General features: G+C 43.6%; 1 protein-coding gene across 1 annotated transcript in view; it reads left to right on the top strand.

The window, feature by feature from the left end:
- Window positions 1-16,105, top strand: part of GEM (GTP binding protein overexpressed in skeletal muscle) — a 38,019-nt gene that overhangs the window by 11,330 nt on the left and 10,584 nt on the right. The window contains exons 2-3 of the mRNA XM_086966000.1: window positions 1,149-1,475; window positions 14,957-15,033. Of these exons, the coding sequence (XP_086822126.1) occupies window positions 1,157-1,475; window positions 14,957-15,033 (396 nt within the window). The 5' untranslated portion in view covers window positions 1,149-1,156. The remainder of the gene's footprint in view (window positions 1-1,148; window positions 1,476-14,956; window positions 15,034-16,105) is intronic.

Genomic DNA, 16,105 nt, shown 5'->3' with positions numbered 1-16,105 from the left:
GCGTGGCAGCAGTGTGTCCCATGCACATGTACAATACAAAGGGGCACATGTCAAAAGCATTTATGCATTTGGAAATGGCCCGTTTCGCAGAATTGGGGCATTAGCGACCGCCAAAATGCTTTTACATATGTACATAGCACAAATTGTGATTCAGTAACATTTTACTGAATCGCAGTGTGTTAAGTGATTCGGTATTTGGAAGGGGCTTGTTTAGGGCTTCCCTTCCTGATACGGTATTGCAGTGCTATGTATGAATGTTTTGCAACTGAATTGCGGTCACAAATCATTAATTTTTTACCAACATCTCAAGGGTGGTGGTAACCATTCGCAAATGGGAAGGTGTCCCCAGTGGGCCCCTTTCCCCTCGTGAATGTTGAAACAATATATTTTAAGAACAGGCAGTGGTCCAAAGGACCACTGCCTGCTCTCAAAAAAAGAAACTGAAAAGTTTCATTTTTTTTAAATACATCACATATTTTTTGTAAGAAAATGGGCTGCAATTAAACAAAAAGATTTATTTATTAAAAAAGAAGTCACAGACATCATGGTCTACTGCCCCAGCAGGCCATCATTCCTATGACGGCAGCAATTACTAAAGGGTCGCAAATTGTGATCTACCTCATTAATTTTGGAGATGAGGGACCAGGTTCGAGTCTTCCCGTCGGCTCATCCTGTGATTCTGGGCAAATCACTTAATCTCCCTGTGCCTACCAAAAAATAAATGTGTCCTTGTGTAATATAACTAGTGCTCACGTAAAGCGCTCCAATACCTTTGGGTCAAGCTAGCGCTATATAAAAGTGCAAAAAAAAACATTCATGTGGTAGGTCTTTTGTAAAGCCAATGAGGAATCGCTATTAGTAACTTGTGAATTTTTGTACATTAGGAATTGCAATTTCCTAATTCCGACTTGCACAAAATCGCAATTAGGAAATTGCTCTCCCTAAACTTTGTAAATGTGGCCTACAATTTGTAATTTTGCGAATCAAGATACCTTATTTGCAGACTGAAATGCAACTTTTTTGCCAGCGCGTTTTTTTCTTACCTACTCAAAAGTTTTAATAATGGGCCTAGTTTTAAACAGAAAACATACAAACGAAGACGGTTTGTGCCCTGTGATCTAATACCAATATAATACTTTTTGTTGCAGGGGCAAACATGACTCTGAACGTGAGGATGCGTCGCAGTAACACCTCTCTGACGCCGCAGCAGCAACGCTGGAGCATCCCGGCGGACGCGAGGCACCTCCTGGTCCAGAAGCATCCACACTTGACCCGGAAGTACACCATCAACCCCGAAGACTACTACAGGGGGAGCTGGTCCTCCGACTCCTCTGATTCCGTCATCTCCTCGGAGTCTGGGAACACCTACTACCGGGTGGTGCTGATAGGGGAGCACGGAGTAGGAAAGACTGCCCTCGCTAATATCTTCGCAGGTGTTCATGATAATACGGATGGAGAGTGTGAAACTCTGGGAGGTAAGATGCCAGTGCCCTAATAAGGTCGTAAATTTGGGCAGGTGATAAATGACAGCTCTTCCCACACCAATGCCAGGGGCGTAGCTTCGGGGGGGGTGGGGGGGGGGGAGGGGGGAGGGGGGGGGGGTTGTGATTATGGTCTTACACAGCCCCCAAAAAATGTATTTTTTAATAAATGGTTGGGTACCAGAGCTTTCATTCTGATATGGTGAGGTGTGTCTTGGATTTCAATTGGGATTTTTAAATACCCAGACAAAAACACACACACACACACTTTTGTTTATGTTTTGAAGGACTTAAAACATTGTTATTTTACAACGTACTGTATTTTAAGTATCCCCTCACAATCAACTCTCCTTTCCCTTTCCACTGGCCCTTATACCCCCTCATTCACTTTCTCATATAATGAATGACATGATATGACGGCGCGATTGTCGGAAAATCTGAAGCCCACACCCCCCCCCCCCCCCCCCCCCCCCCCAGTTTCACTGACCAGGCTATGGCCCTGACTAATGTTCCACCTGGAGTATCCAGTGATATGCTGATTACCACCAGCGATATTGAATTAGTGCAGTAGCAAATGCCACTTGGGGAAATTACCGCTGGGTCAGTCATAAAAAAATACAATCACTGCACTACATACTTTAATGTCTTTATTGGCTAAATATTCTGAGATAGAATTGATAGCTGGCCCTTAAAAATACCACCAATGAAAAATACATTTCAATTTCAGGAGCTGTTATGTGTTTTTTGCCGGTTTAATTATATGGCATGTGTTGGACAAAATACTTCCGCACTTCGTGGAAGCTTGTTATGGGGTTTATTCATTTTATGAACAGACCAGGGATTATGTTAATTTGAGTGTTAAAATCATTAATTTTGGAAAACTCTTTTTCTGTAAAATATCAATGTGTGAGAAAGTGCCCTCTTTCTTGCATGGTATGCCACCACTTTTTCCTGAATTGCTGATGTGCTTTGACTGAGTGTGCCCGGGCTTCTGCCAACCAGGTACCCAGGGCCTGTGTTCCTTCCCTAAACCTGCATTGAAGCCTAAACCCAATTGGCACCTTTGGCCACATGCCACCCCCTGGTAAATGGTACTACAGGTACCCAGGGCACTGTGGCCAGAGAAGGCCCCTAAGGGCTTCAGCACTTATTGTGCCACCCTTAGAGGACCTGTACCCTGACACACACACACTGCCTTTGCAGGCTGCGTGTCCTTGTGCAGAACAAAACAAAGAGTTAACATGGCACACACCCCTGTGTGCCATGCCCTCAAACCACTGCCCTTGCATACATCAGTCACCTCTGTAGCTGGGTGCCGTATACCAGTGGTGAGGGTACAGGTGCATGAGCCCTGTACCCCCACAGCCCCCAAGTCCATTCCTGGGCCCTGTAAGTGCAGTGTTGCCATTAAGAGTATATGGTGCTGGAAGTTTGTCATTATGAACTCCACAGCACCATGATGGCTACACTGAAGACTGAGAAGTTTGGTCTCAAACTTCTCAGCAGATTAAACCCGCGCTGATGCCAATGTGTGATTTAATGTAAAATGCACAACAGAGGGCATCTTAGAGATGCCCCCTGAAATTCGACCAACTACCAGTGACCTGACTGAGTGGCTGCGCAGGCTGCCACCACCAGACATGTTTCTGGACCCCTGGGTCGAGAGCCTGCTGCTTTCGGGGGCCTGGAACAATGCACATCCTGGGACGAGGTGCCAAGCCTCCTCCCACAGGATGGGCAGGGTTCATGAAGGAGAAGCTTCAAAGGCAAACCGCCTTTGTGAGCCTCTCCAGACCACTTACTGTACTCGGCAACTGGTCCCCTCTGGTTTTACCCCCCACTTTGGGCAGGAGAACCTGATGGAAAAACAAGTGGGGAAGAGAGGCGTACCCACCTCTGCCAACTCCACCCCTAAAGTATACAGTGAGCCAGTTTTTTACACAATGGTAATGCAATCGAGTCAGTTGTCATTTTCCCCCAGCATTGCCTGAACATTAGAAATTGGGCAACGCTAAATTTACTAAAAAAGACACACCAGTGAGTGGCCACACTGCTGAAAAAAGCCTGTTTTGCGCTTCGCTAAGGGGTTTATTTAGTAACATTTGGCATTGTGTTTGAGCTCCAAAACAGACGCAAATCGGCAGAAAATGTTTATTTGCAATCTACTTTCCAGCACAAAATTGTGGTGGAAAGCCATCTGAAAAGTAGCACAAATGTACTTTACTTTGCTTCAAGGGAAGTTCTGTGTATGGTACATTGGCATTCCCATGCAACCATGCATAATTTTAGGCGCGCAACCCTTTCTGCCAAGAAAAGAAGAGAGGGTTCTGCATTAAAAAATAACATCTTTTTAACACTGACGTTATGGCGGAGTAATGCTTTTATTTCTCCAGTCTTTTCTGACTTTGCATGTGTGCTGCACAGTATACAGACAAAGTAGGAAACGTTTCAAAGTTAGTCTGAGCATAGTAAATTTGTACTGGCATTGTAGCTTTCCAGTACAAAACCTATGCACACATTTGCACAATGGTGCTAAGATGTGTGCAGGACTCTATGCAAGGCAAGCTGGCTGCCTGCAAGAGCTGGGGAGAGGGCAGGACAGCACTACATCTTTGTAGATGTGGCACTTTCTTGCTCTCTTTCCCTCTCATGCAAAGCAGCTCAGAAACTTTAGTCGCTGCGTTTCAAGGCATTTTAGTAAATATACTCCTAGGTGTTGCTCTACGGCGTAATGGGAAGGTAGCAGTGTCGAGCCTGAGATTTTTCCTCTAGGTACACCCTCCAGTACAAATTGCAGTGCAATGGTAACCGCACAAGAGTAAGTTGCATAAAATGTGTAATTTCACGTAAAATACGCGTCTTACGTGTAAGGCTATCAAATGTTATTCAGCGGGCCCCTCGTTTTTGCCTCGTTTCAAACGATCAGGGCCAGACTGGGACCCCAAAGCAGACCTGGCAATTTTCTCAGACCAGCCCCTGGGAAAGCACTGCCTGGCCCCTGGAGGCTTGAAACGCTTGCTGCTTTTATTACTATGGGGTCGATATAGAAGCACCATTGCAAAACCTGCACCCAGTAACAAAACCGGCCCCACCGCTGGAAAACCAGCCTCCACCCTGTCAGCCTCCCGGGGAAACACCCAAAGCCTGGTATGGCCCTACAAAGTATGTTAGGATTTTACTCAAAGCTGTGTCATGATATTTTAGCAGATCTTGCATGTTTGAAAATCTATGAGTGTTTTCACTTTGCCTGCCCTTTTACACCCCTTTTGCATAGATAATAAGGGGGGGGGGCTGGGGTTGGAGATCCGCAAAGCAATTTTGGAGGTGTGTTTGCGTCATTTTTGGCACAAAAATGCTTTTGGCACATTACTTTGTCTGAGTGCCTATGCAACTATATAGAAAATATGGGCTTCGGTTTGTGGTGGTCACTGCTCCTATGAGATTCAAAGTGGTACCATCTGATAAAAGGATCAGTGCGCCTGCCTGTGCCTGCCAAGGTCCAGCGGTGCCCCTAATCTCTCTCCATCTACCCTTGCCATCAATTGGTGGATGCATTTTTGCCTTGGAGAAGATGCATAGTTTGTAATTAGGCCCATAATCTGAATCTACTTATTGTTTAAGGCCATGAATTGCTTCAAATAGAAGTCATTTGTGTTTTTGTTACCTTATTTAATGTGTATCCTTAGAAGACAACACACTATTAAATTCACTTATCCATGCTACAAATTCCCAACTCTTTCACTATTGAGTAACTGTTTTAAAAAGAAATATTAAACTCTTTGATTCCCCACACACCACCAAGTGCTTTTATCACGAGTCGGTAAAATAATGGCAAGTCCCTTGCTTCATCACCTTCCCCACTACTACTCAGTGATTTAAGGGTTTTATAGATTGCCAATATGTTGCTATATATCCATCTGTTCATGGTGAGGTTAGCAAAGGTTGGGCATCTTAGGTAGATAATCTCCATGTAAATCAGTCTTGGAATTTGTCGTCAGACCGAAAGCCACCCGATGAAAAACCAGGATAATCCCAGTTTAATGGTATGATTAGTGGATTTTGTTAAAATGTACACTTGTCGAAGGTGGATTAGCACTGTAAATGGCCACTACTGGTTGCTGCAAAAAGGGGTGGGAGTGTGCTCATATGGTGAGGTCCTAGTAGACAAAGCATTGCTCACACAGAGGAGTTTTCCTTATATTTTTGCCAGCTTAGATGTATCTGTCCTCAGTGTTCTCGCTCTGTGTTTCTTCCACATAAATCTGAATTTGCAGATTGTAGGGATGTGCCTGGGGTGCAGATTCTTGGTGGGAACATAAGTAGATCGATCCCTGATCCAGAAGACGCCATACATGGTGCCCAGGGACTTGAGTTGTGTCTTGGATCCACTGGAAGTCAGTGGAGTGATTTGTGGAACATTTCAAATTATTGAAGCCTGTAGTGCGTGTTAAACATCTATCCGCCTACAACCATTGGCTGGCAGCGTGAGGGGAGTATGGCATACATGCCACAGCTATTTGCCTACAATCCTGAGGCCGGAAGCGGTATACAAGCACTTTTAAAACAGTTCTAGATAACAATCCTGTTGAAAAAGGTCCCCCCCTCCCCCCCCCCCCCACTCCTCTGCACTGAGTTTTCAATCACTCAAATCATTTGTCTGGGGCCCAAATTAGAAGGAAAAAGACACGAAAGGTTAGAAAGTGGTAGAACCCTAAGTTACCGTCTGACATTAGAGAGGAATCAGGCGAAGCAGCGGCAGGCAGATCAGTGGAGGGATTTACAGGTGCTTGTGTTCTACTTGTGTATGTTGTGTATGTTCAGACTTGTTTTGCACCCCTCTAGTGTTTGCACTTGTGTTTTGGGTAATGCCATGTACTGGATGCTTCATCAGTCTAAGCTTGATGACGACAGTTACCTGGTTAGTTCTACCAGGAAGTTGGATTGGAACATGGCCCTCTTTCTGAGCATGCTTGATTGGATGTTTGTCAACTTAATCACTCCATTGAACTCGGACATTCTGGATAATGACGTCAAACGGAACACAACTTTTTACCAGTTGCACAGAGATGGGGCTTCACTGAGGAAATAGGGCCTTGCATAGGGAAGAACATTAATCCAGGATTTCTATGTTTTCATTTTGTTTATTGGAAAAACACTTTAAATTAGAGGGAACATTTTTGGCCCAGCAAGCATGTGACCTGAGCCAGGTTTCCAGGTGTGCACTCCTAAATGCACAGCTCAGAGACCTGGGGGCATATGTAGGTAATTCACATTTTGCGATTCTCAAATAGCGATTTTTAAGGAATCGCTATTTGAGAATTGCAAAATGGAATGTAGGTAAAAATTCGCAATTTTTTTGCGAATCTCAAAAAATCCTTAATTGCGATTTGCAAATTGCGAATCGCAATTAAAGAATTAGTGTCCCATTCATTCCTATGGGCCAAGAGGCCCATAGGAATGATTGGGATACATTCTCAATTGTCATTTTCTATGAGAAAATCGCAATTTGAGAATCGCAATTCCAAGGGTGCCAGGGTGTCCAAAGGACACCTGTTGCACCCCTGGAATGTGCCTGTAAGTACATGTGGCGCACATACATGCCCTAAGGGCATGTCTGTGCGCCACATGGCACTTTGAATAAAAAAACAAAAACATTTTTGAAAGGAAATCGCTAAATACCATCTACTTGGAGTAGGTGGTATTTTACAATTCCTTAAGCCCAAATCGCTATTTTAAAGGCACCCCTACATAGCATTTAAGGAATCGCAAAATTGCGATTCCTTAAATGCTTGAGCAACATAAAGAATCGCAATTTTTGTGATTCCTTATTATGCTATGTGGTACTTACATACCAAATGGTCGTTTGCGATTGGCAAAAGCCGGAATTCTGCGAATTCCGGCTTTTGCGAATCGCAAACGCCTACCTACATATGCCCCCTGGGCTGAGGAGTGAACGCTCAGTTTGAAAGCTCTGACAGTATGAGACTCCTTTAGGGGGAGGAGAGCTGCATTTCTTTATGATTACCGTCCCCAGGAACATTAGACCTACATTGGGACTAAGGCCAACACTTTTTTTTCACAAGGATTCCACATAGAGATGGCAGATATGGATTTAACAAGGAACACACACGTTTAATGTACCTGCTGGAGGTGGGCTCAGATCTAATTCTCTTTACATAGTTTCTAAAAGCTCATCATTAGAGTTCTGAATGTAAACCTTTTTCATTTGAGGTCTCACTTCATTTCGAGTCATGATTTTCACTTTTCATACCACACTGTTACCCTACAAGCGCTAGTTGCCCTCTCCTCTATGAAGATCTTTGCGGCACTAAGGTGCAGATGTACAAATGTTTGGGTCGAATCACAGATGCTGAGGTCATTCAGCCTCAGTAATGTGACCAGACCATTGTTTGCCCTGTTCTGGATGGATAATCCACTATAATCCAAGAATGGGATGTGCACGTGTTATCAAAATTCTTGCCTTACTAGTATTCCTAAAGCCGAATTCCCCTGAGAATCATCGCGAGTGCCTGTGAAAGCAAACACGTGTGCTGGTAAGGGACAACAGACCTCTGTCTCTGCAGTCACAGTCTCCAAATAACACCCCCAACCCCAGCATTCCCGCCATCGACAAGTATGCACGCAGAGGAGAGTCAGCGGGTTCCTGGGATGGACCAGGGCCCATGGTTCCTTGATAATCTTTAAGGTTACCTTCCTTGTGGCATTGCTTACCTTTACATGTCATTTTAGCACACTATCTTTACTGTAACTGAAAAGTATGTTGTCTACCGCTGCCCAAATTGAATCCAGCTCATTTGGAAATCTATTTTGTTGTCAACTGGATTACACACATCACGTTCTATTTACAGCACCCTGTGTTCAATATGGCCCTGCTGCTATACAATTATGTATGCAAAGTGCAAGTATACATAGGGATTTATGCAGAGTATGACCATATGGCTTGTATTGACTCGCCAACTGCCTGCCTGGCACAGCAGCATGGACTCTAGTTCTAGGCTGTCCACTGGTATGCCCAGGTGGTAAATCTTATGAACGACTATGTAAATATGTTCTATTTAGTTTCAGTATAGTGCGTTACAATTAACCATAGGTGGATACCCTGAAAATCCGGCCCTGCTCTGTCCCCCTCTGGACCTACATTGGACAAAAGCTGGTCTTCTCTTAAGCCTCCAATTCTATCCTTGCTCTTGGAAAGACTACTGATCTCTGCCCTGTACTTCCATGGTATTCCTTTTTGGGGTTATTTATTTGTGCTGGGCTACCTTTAACCCATCTATCCTTCTGGAGGTCTGATCCCTAGAATGGGACACGATGCAGATCCACAGAGCTCCATTTAATATCAGTCGGACACATTATGAACCCATTTTGACTTTTCTGAAACTGTTCCTTATTTATTCACCCAGTTTGGGGTATCATTTCTGCTGCAGACCCAAGCTTTATCTAGAACGATGGAAATGTTCCACTCCAGGACATCTGCAGAGGTGCTGATAAATGCATCACCAAACATGGACCTTTCTGTGGATCCTTGAGGGTTCTCTCTGATCACACCACTTGCAAGAATGTGTCTCTTATTTCCTATGTAGGGTGTAACCCACCCACAGTGGGGGCCCAGGCTAAAGCCACTTATGTTGTTTATGAGTCAGCTGTACAACAAAGTCTCATCAACCTCCAAATAATCCAACCTGGCCACATCTATTACTTATTTCAGGTTTCCCTCACCTCGTTACGGATCTATCAGAATTGTTAATGATGACTGTCCCCTGGTGAAACATAATGCAGGGAATGCTACAGTCCTGCAGCATCAGGTATACTTCCAATCTGTCTTCAGCATTTTAATTAAGTTCTGCATAACCGAGTTGAGTCCTACATACCTCCTATTAGCAGTCTGCTTTTGTTTGACTTTAATAAAACAAAATCACATTTCCCTTTCTGCATTCTACTTCCAGCACACATTTTAGTGGTACTGTGAATATTTCCACAGGCTACCAATGTATCCTGATAACATATTGAATCAGGCACCAGTCCCTTCCCTATCATTAGTTTCCTATACATTCATTTCATAAGGCTTTATTCGGAACAAGAAACACGTCCATAAAAGCACAACATACAAGAGTACAGTTAAAAAGCGGTGGCCATATTAGCGCAAACTATACAGATAAGTTAATACTGGTTAAAACTGCATACTTTTCCTGGCATTAATTGATTTTAAGAGGAAGGTACCTGTGTAAAAACACACATCAGGGTGTTGAAGGTTAAAAAGCAGTCTCCTTGAGTCCTTTACAGTCCTTACTCCAAACTTTACAAACAAAGGTTTAAGATAAGCAATCCGCAGGTGTTTATACAGTTGACAAAACAAAAGAAAGTGCATAGTGCTTTGTAAACAGATGTTATCACATGGGCATGGGCCAACAGGGGGTAAACGCTGTTGTGGGAAGGCCACTAGTTTGTGGGCTATCCCAGTTCTCAATCTAGTCAGCACATACCTGTGGGACTTCCAGGTCACCTGCGATAAATACGGTTGAAAGCCCGAAAAGTCATTTAAATCATGATATAAAATGCAAGAGGAAAGTTCAACATTGTCTTGGTGCCGTCTGTTGGCTTGGTGATTTAAAAAAGAGTTCTTGATTTCATGGTTAGCTAGATCAGAGGCACCACAATTGTTAGTAAAAATATCCAGGCCAAAAATCTCCTGGAAACTATCCACATTATATTTTATCCATGGTATCCTTCGATAGTTGTCCAGGGACAAACAGTCAGAAATAATTGATCTACACAAGGACGTCTCTTCTTTCATCCATATCGAGCGTCAGAGCATAAGTGGTCTCAGGAGAACTAAATCGGAGAGATGGAAAATACCCAATTCTTTGTGCACGAAAACGTTGGAAACTGAGCTGGGTAGACACAAAAGTCTCTTTAAAAAGGTGTTCTCCTCTACCTGGAGCGATCCCGCCGGGGCATGGCCCCAGACACCTGCCCCATACAGGGCCGTGGAAAGACATCGGGACTGAAATATTTTAAGCATATCATAGACACGCCTGTCACCCAACTTGTAGCCAACGTAAATATACCGTTTGAACTCCTGGCCATCTTAGACCTTACATTATTGTGCTCACTAGACCATTTGTTATATTTATTGTTTGACTTTAATAAAACAAAATCACATTTCCTTTATGCATTCTACTTCCAGCACACATTTTGGTGGTGCTGTGAATATTTCCACAGGCTACCAATGTATCCTGATAACATATTGAATCAGGCACCAGTCCCTTCCCTACCATTAGTTTCCTATACATTTCCCATGCCCCTGTGAATATAGAATCTATTATTTCGACTGTGAACACTTCACGAAAGTTCATGTTCACAAATTCTTTTTTACTTAGTTCTTCTCCTCACCTTCTCTAAAGAGAGGTCCAACTGTCTTTTGTCACGATTCCTATGCTCTGCTTGATATTTCTGTCTTGCTACAGCCACCTATATAAGCATAGGTGTTTGCAGAGAGCAAACCTAACTAGCTAGAAACAGAGCACTGAACAAAGGCCAGAGTCTTAAGTAACATATCAGGATCCTTTACAATGAAGCGGGGTGGTGAATGCTCTGAAGTGGAGATGTAGTGTTGTCCGAAGAGTTTGATCTTCAGCTCCTTTGTGGAGTTGGCTTCTCTTCTTGTTTTGGATTATTTTTTTTGTCTCCAGTCTAGGGATGCCTGTTTTTTTGTGTGACCCTGTACAACAGAGGTAGTTAGTGTCTGTGCCACATATAGAGTTGTGCAGATTCTGTTAACCTTGCATATAATGTAGCTTCTCATGAAGATGATGTGGGCTTGATGGGGGAATTAGTCTATTTTCTTCATGGTTTGTTGGAGCTTTGATGAGACATGCTGCTACATGCAGCCTGTCAGAAAAGACAATGTAATGCCAGGGAGATAACCGAGCAGGGCATTGACACTATCAAGATGCAAGTCGACTAAGAACTGGATCACTGTTCAGAAGTCAGTTTTTGGAAGGTACAGATTCACTTTCTTCAGGTTTTAGAGTTGTTACCATGTTATATTCGTTTGTTACCAATATGTTCTTTGAAGGCGAGGTCAGTATCAAGAATGAAACTAAGTGATTTTGCTTTCTATGTCACCTGGGGAATGAACCCACATGTTCATTTCGGAGAGACAGACTTCAATGTGTGATTGTTTGCGTCACTTCGCAAACTGGAGAAATTCTGTCTTGGCCAGTTAGAGTTTTAGGTAGGTGGTGGAAATTAAATTCTAAATTAGATCGAGGCAGGTTTTTCAGGCAGAGTTCTGTGTCAGTGGTCTATGGATGGATCATGATGCTGTTGCTGGCAAGTAAGAGTCCAAGGGATGCCATGTAGAGGTTGAAGATGATGGGGTACAGGCTGGGGCACTGGACACTTCACATGAGATGGGTAGTGTCTTGGCGCATCTGGACAAACTGGTAGCTGTTCGCGAGGTAAAAACATAAACATTGCTGGGCCATATCAGAGAGCCCCAGTGTGTTTGCAGCGGGTGGATCAGTATTCGGTGGTTGGCTGTGCAAGGTATAAAGAAAGGTCAAGTAAGATCAAGGAGGAGGGGACGGTGTTGTTGCTAAACAGGAGGGTGTTGTCAACAATTTAAAGATTGCTGTGCTGCCAAGAGGTCTGAAGATGGATTAATAGACCTGTCGGGGGGCATTATTGCTTATTTCCTCTTGTAGTTGTAGGGAGACTGCTTTCTCAGTCATTTTACCAAAGGTAGACAGGTGGGTGATGGATCAATAGTTGCCATGATCTTCTGGGTCCCAGGTAAACGTTTTCAGAAGGGAATATTTAGTCCTGTTTTGAGAATGACTGGGAAGGCTCCTTGGCTGAGGGAGGTATCGATGATATTAAAGAGAGGTGTGAGGGCATCACCATGGAGGAATTAAAGGATGGATGATGGTAGAATGTTATCTTTTTAGATGTTATGTTGTGAGTTCAGTGCAAAAGAGGAGGTCAAAGGTGGCCCATATTGGGGTATAGCGGTGGGTCCTTAGAGGATGCAACAGTCCCTGTTTGTTGTTGTCGATGTAGGTTATGACTTTCTTTATTTTCCCTGTGGAGAAAAGTTTGATGGTTTCACATTTGTAAGTTGTACATTGAATAGGTTAGCCTAGGAAGGGGCTGATACAATGCGTAACTACCCTAAAGAATCCACACTAGCTCCTGCTCACCAAAGCGCTCCTCCTTTGTAATTTCTGAAGGCAGTGACAACCCTGCCAGGCAGGTAAGGTTCTCTTAATGTGGCGTGCGGTCAGGAGCGGTCCGTGCAGGTAAGAGTGGTAGGGCAGGTGGAGTTCGGGCGAGGGATTCGACAGATGATGCAGAGGGAAAATTAAATAAATAATTATTTTTCCCTTTTGGTCGTCTGTTGAATCTACCCTTACCTGCACCAGCCACTCCAGCATGCAGTCCTCTGCCAGAGAAGCAGAAACCAGAGCCTCTGTGGACCGGATGGGCTAGTGCGCTGCACGCTATGTATAAATGACCCCCCAAATGAGTTCACGTTTACCACTGACATCTGACGTTACCAGCAGTTCATGAGGCAATAATTTGAGTAAATGAAACTCCCGTATTTACAACCCTTAAAAATTACAGAAGTGCTGTGTGCAAGACTATGTAAAAAGCAAGTTAACATTATTACACTTCTGAATTGGACCTAAATTGCTGATGTACTAATAACTACTATATGTAATGTAGAAACAGTCAAAGCTCACACAATATCAAGGGGCCAATAAACTTCATGTAGAGTGGCTGCGTGGTAGGGGTAAACATCGTTTACAACGCGGGGATTACATTGCGATGCTATTATATCGCGGTTTTTACAGCGCAAGTCGTTACAACGACTTGCGCTGGATGGCGCTCCAGGACAAGGAATAGTATAATTTACTATCCAACACCTTCCCTACTGTATGTAAACTAGAGTTGGAATAGTAAATTATACTACTCCTAAGTCCAGCGCCCTCCAATACAAGTTTTTGTAACAACTTGCGTTGTAAAAACCGCGATGTAATGTACTGCGATGTAAATGTATGCGTTGTAATGTCATACATCTGTGGGAGGACACTCCCTAAACTTGCCAAGAAGTTGTTGTGATGTGGTGCTTTGTTTTATACTGATAAATCACTTAAAGCAAAGAGATGGTGTTGTTGCACTTGAAGGTGCAACACCCAGTTTGTTTACAGTATTGAAAATGTGTAAGGAGCGAGAAGCCCTGTCCCCACTTGATGAAAAGCGAGGTGACACTATCCGATTGAAACCAGGAGTCCTTCCAATTGCAAAATGTACTTATGGGAATTTTCCACAAAGTGTAAAATCTAGGTGAGTAAATCTTGCAAAGTTGTGAATTTGCACAAATAATTTACAAAAAATAATCTAGAGTGGGATATTTTTCCCTACGGAGAAACCCTTTTCTCCACTCTTTCATTTAATTTATGGCTGTTCTCTTACCTTTCTCTCAATGAGCAGTGGCTTGTTTCGGTCTTTCACTGGAGTACATTCACACACGTTTCCAGGCTGGCAATGTACCTGGCAGAGGGATCTAAGTACCCACAGACATGAACGTTTGTGGTTGTTCACTTACTTCTTCTGCAGGATGGTCCCTACTCTGAAGCACCGGTCTCCTGCCCTAAACCTAGGTCTCCGACTGTCAAATTCCTGAAAACCTCATTCTGTGATTCAGGATGTGCGGTGTGTGATCGCAAAGTGATTTTTGCACATTTAAGCATGAGAAAAAATCAGGGGAGCAAAAAAAGTGTGTGAATTGTGCCCCCACAGAGGATGCATAGGGGCACATTTACAAGCCCCTTGCGGCACTTTTAACATGGGAAAAGTGGCACAAGGGGCTTGGAAATCTGCCCCATTGTCTTTAGACCAGTAGGGTGAGGGCTCTGAAGATGCCTTGCCCCTACTGAGCGCATCCCAGTAATAAACTAGAACTACCCTTGTGAGGTGCCCTTGCAGAACCCTAGAAAGTTGAAGATTGATATATCCTGACATTTCTGCAACTATTTCAGTCTTGGCAGAGTTACAGACTTCCCCAGCAAAGCCAAATATTGCAGCTGATATCCAGCCAACATACTTGAAGCAGTAGTAATGCGAACCACAAAACATCACTGGTGGGAGGGCAACACATTATTTTCCATGATCAGGGCTGGCTGGAGTCTGTTTGTCTGCTGCTTTATTGTGTTCTGGAGGGTCCACACTTACTCTTGTCACTTTCACTGTTGTGCCTTTTATGGCAGCCATGGAAAGCGAGCCAGGATGTGAAGAACACACTGGTATATCACGGTGAATGCAGTGTTGGGATTAGTAACACCAGACTGCAGAGATTGAAATCGATATCAATGTACTTGGATCTGTTTACATGTGTTTTGTGTGATTGAACTACCATAATATTCACTTATACTCTATTTCCTTTGCAGAGAACACATACGAGAGAACCCTGACGGTAGACGGAGAAAGCGCCACCATTATTCTGATCGACATGTGGGAGAATAAGGTATCACTTTGCATTCTCTGTAGTGTGTGCTCGTGTGTTGCAAGCTATATCAGTGTACCATAATATCTTGGCCTAAATATCGAAGACCAAAATGTAGAGAAGATATGTATGTTTGACTGTATACTCCGCTCCACTTGACCGTACCTTGACTACATGTGTGTAGATGTGAAATTAAGAATAGCACATCTATGCTTATAAAGTTTTACCTTTTTGATCATTTGGTCCACAATATTTGAAATGTTTTGGCTGGTCAGTATTTCCTACACTATATTCTGACAAGCAACTCTCAAACAATGGCAACTGACTGAGTAGACCAGCTTGTTCTTTTTTTCTACACTAGCCTCAGATTGTTGGATGGCCCTGTTTGAGACAGGAATAAACAAACAAGATTTCCAGCTGTTGTCTGACTGATTTTCCATCACCCAGTTGCCATCACTAGGACACTGGGTGGAAATTGTTCCCCTGAGGAGAATCAGGGAAATACAGCCCCATTACTCCTCCCTGGCAGCCTCATACAAAATCTGTTTAGCTTTCTACCACTGCCTCCCTTGTCTATCCTGCCAGTTGCTGACAATCTGGTCAATAATCCAGGTTGTCCCAGGGACCACTGTACGTCTCTAAGACGTAGGATTAATAAAGGTTCATGAGGTTGGCCCATTCTTCACACCCCTTTGAGGAAACGTAAACCTCGTTGGCGTTCCCATCAATTCCAACATTTATTATGCCAACTTCTAATGCATAGAGCTTCTAGTATCCTGAATCTACAAAAGGTCCAAAACACAACCTTACAGTGACCTTTGGCCTTATCTATAACTCAAGCTCCTTTCTGCACTTCTTTCCTGTGTCTGCAACAATACAGTCTCTTGAAAGAGCCTGTCACAACATAAAAAATGATATCCCTTTAATGACCAATTAGGTCTTCTTCATCAGGGTGGCCCATTCACATGCCTCTTCAGGGTTGCCAGGTACGTTCATTGCTTTTTCCACCATGCCTACTGAAGCTTCCACCCACTTCCCCTCTGTGAATGTATGTGAAAATATTTTTTAAGAGCAGGCAGAGGTCCCAGGGATC

This window comes from Lissotriton vulgaris, chromosome 4_1, assembly GCF_964263255.1.
Source record: "Lissotriton vulgaris chromosome 4_1, aLisVul1.2, whole genome shotgun sequence".
NCBI lineage: Eukaryota > Metazoa > Chordata > Amphibia > Caudata > Salamandridae > Lissotriton > Lissotriton vulgaris.
Note: the sequence above shows the minus strand (reverse complement) of the source record. Positions and strands in the feature narration are given on the sequence as shown.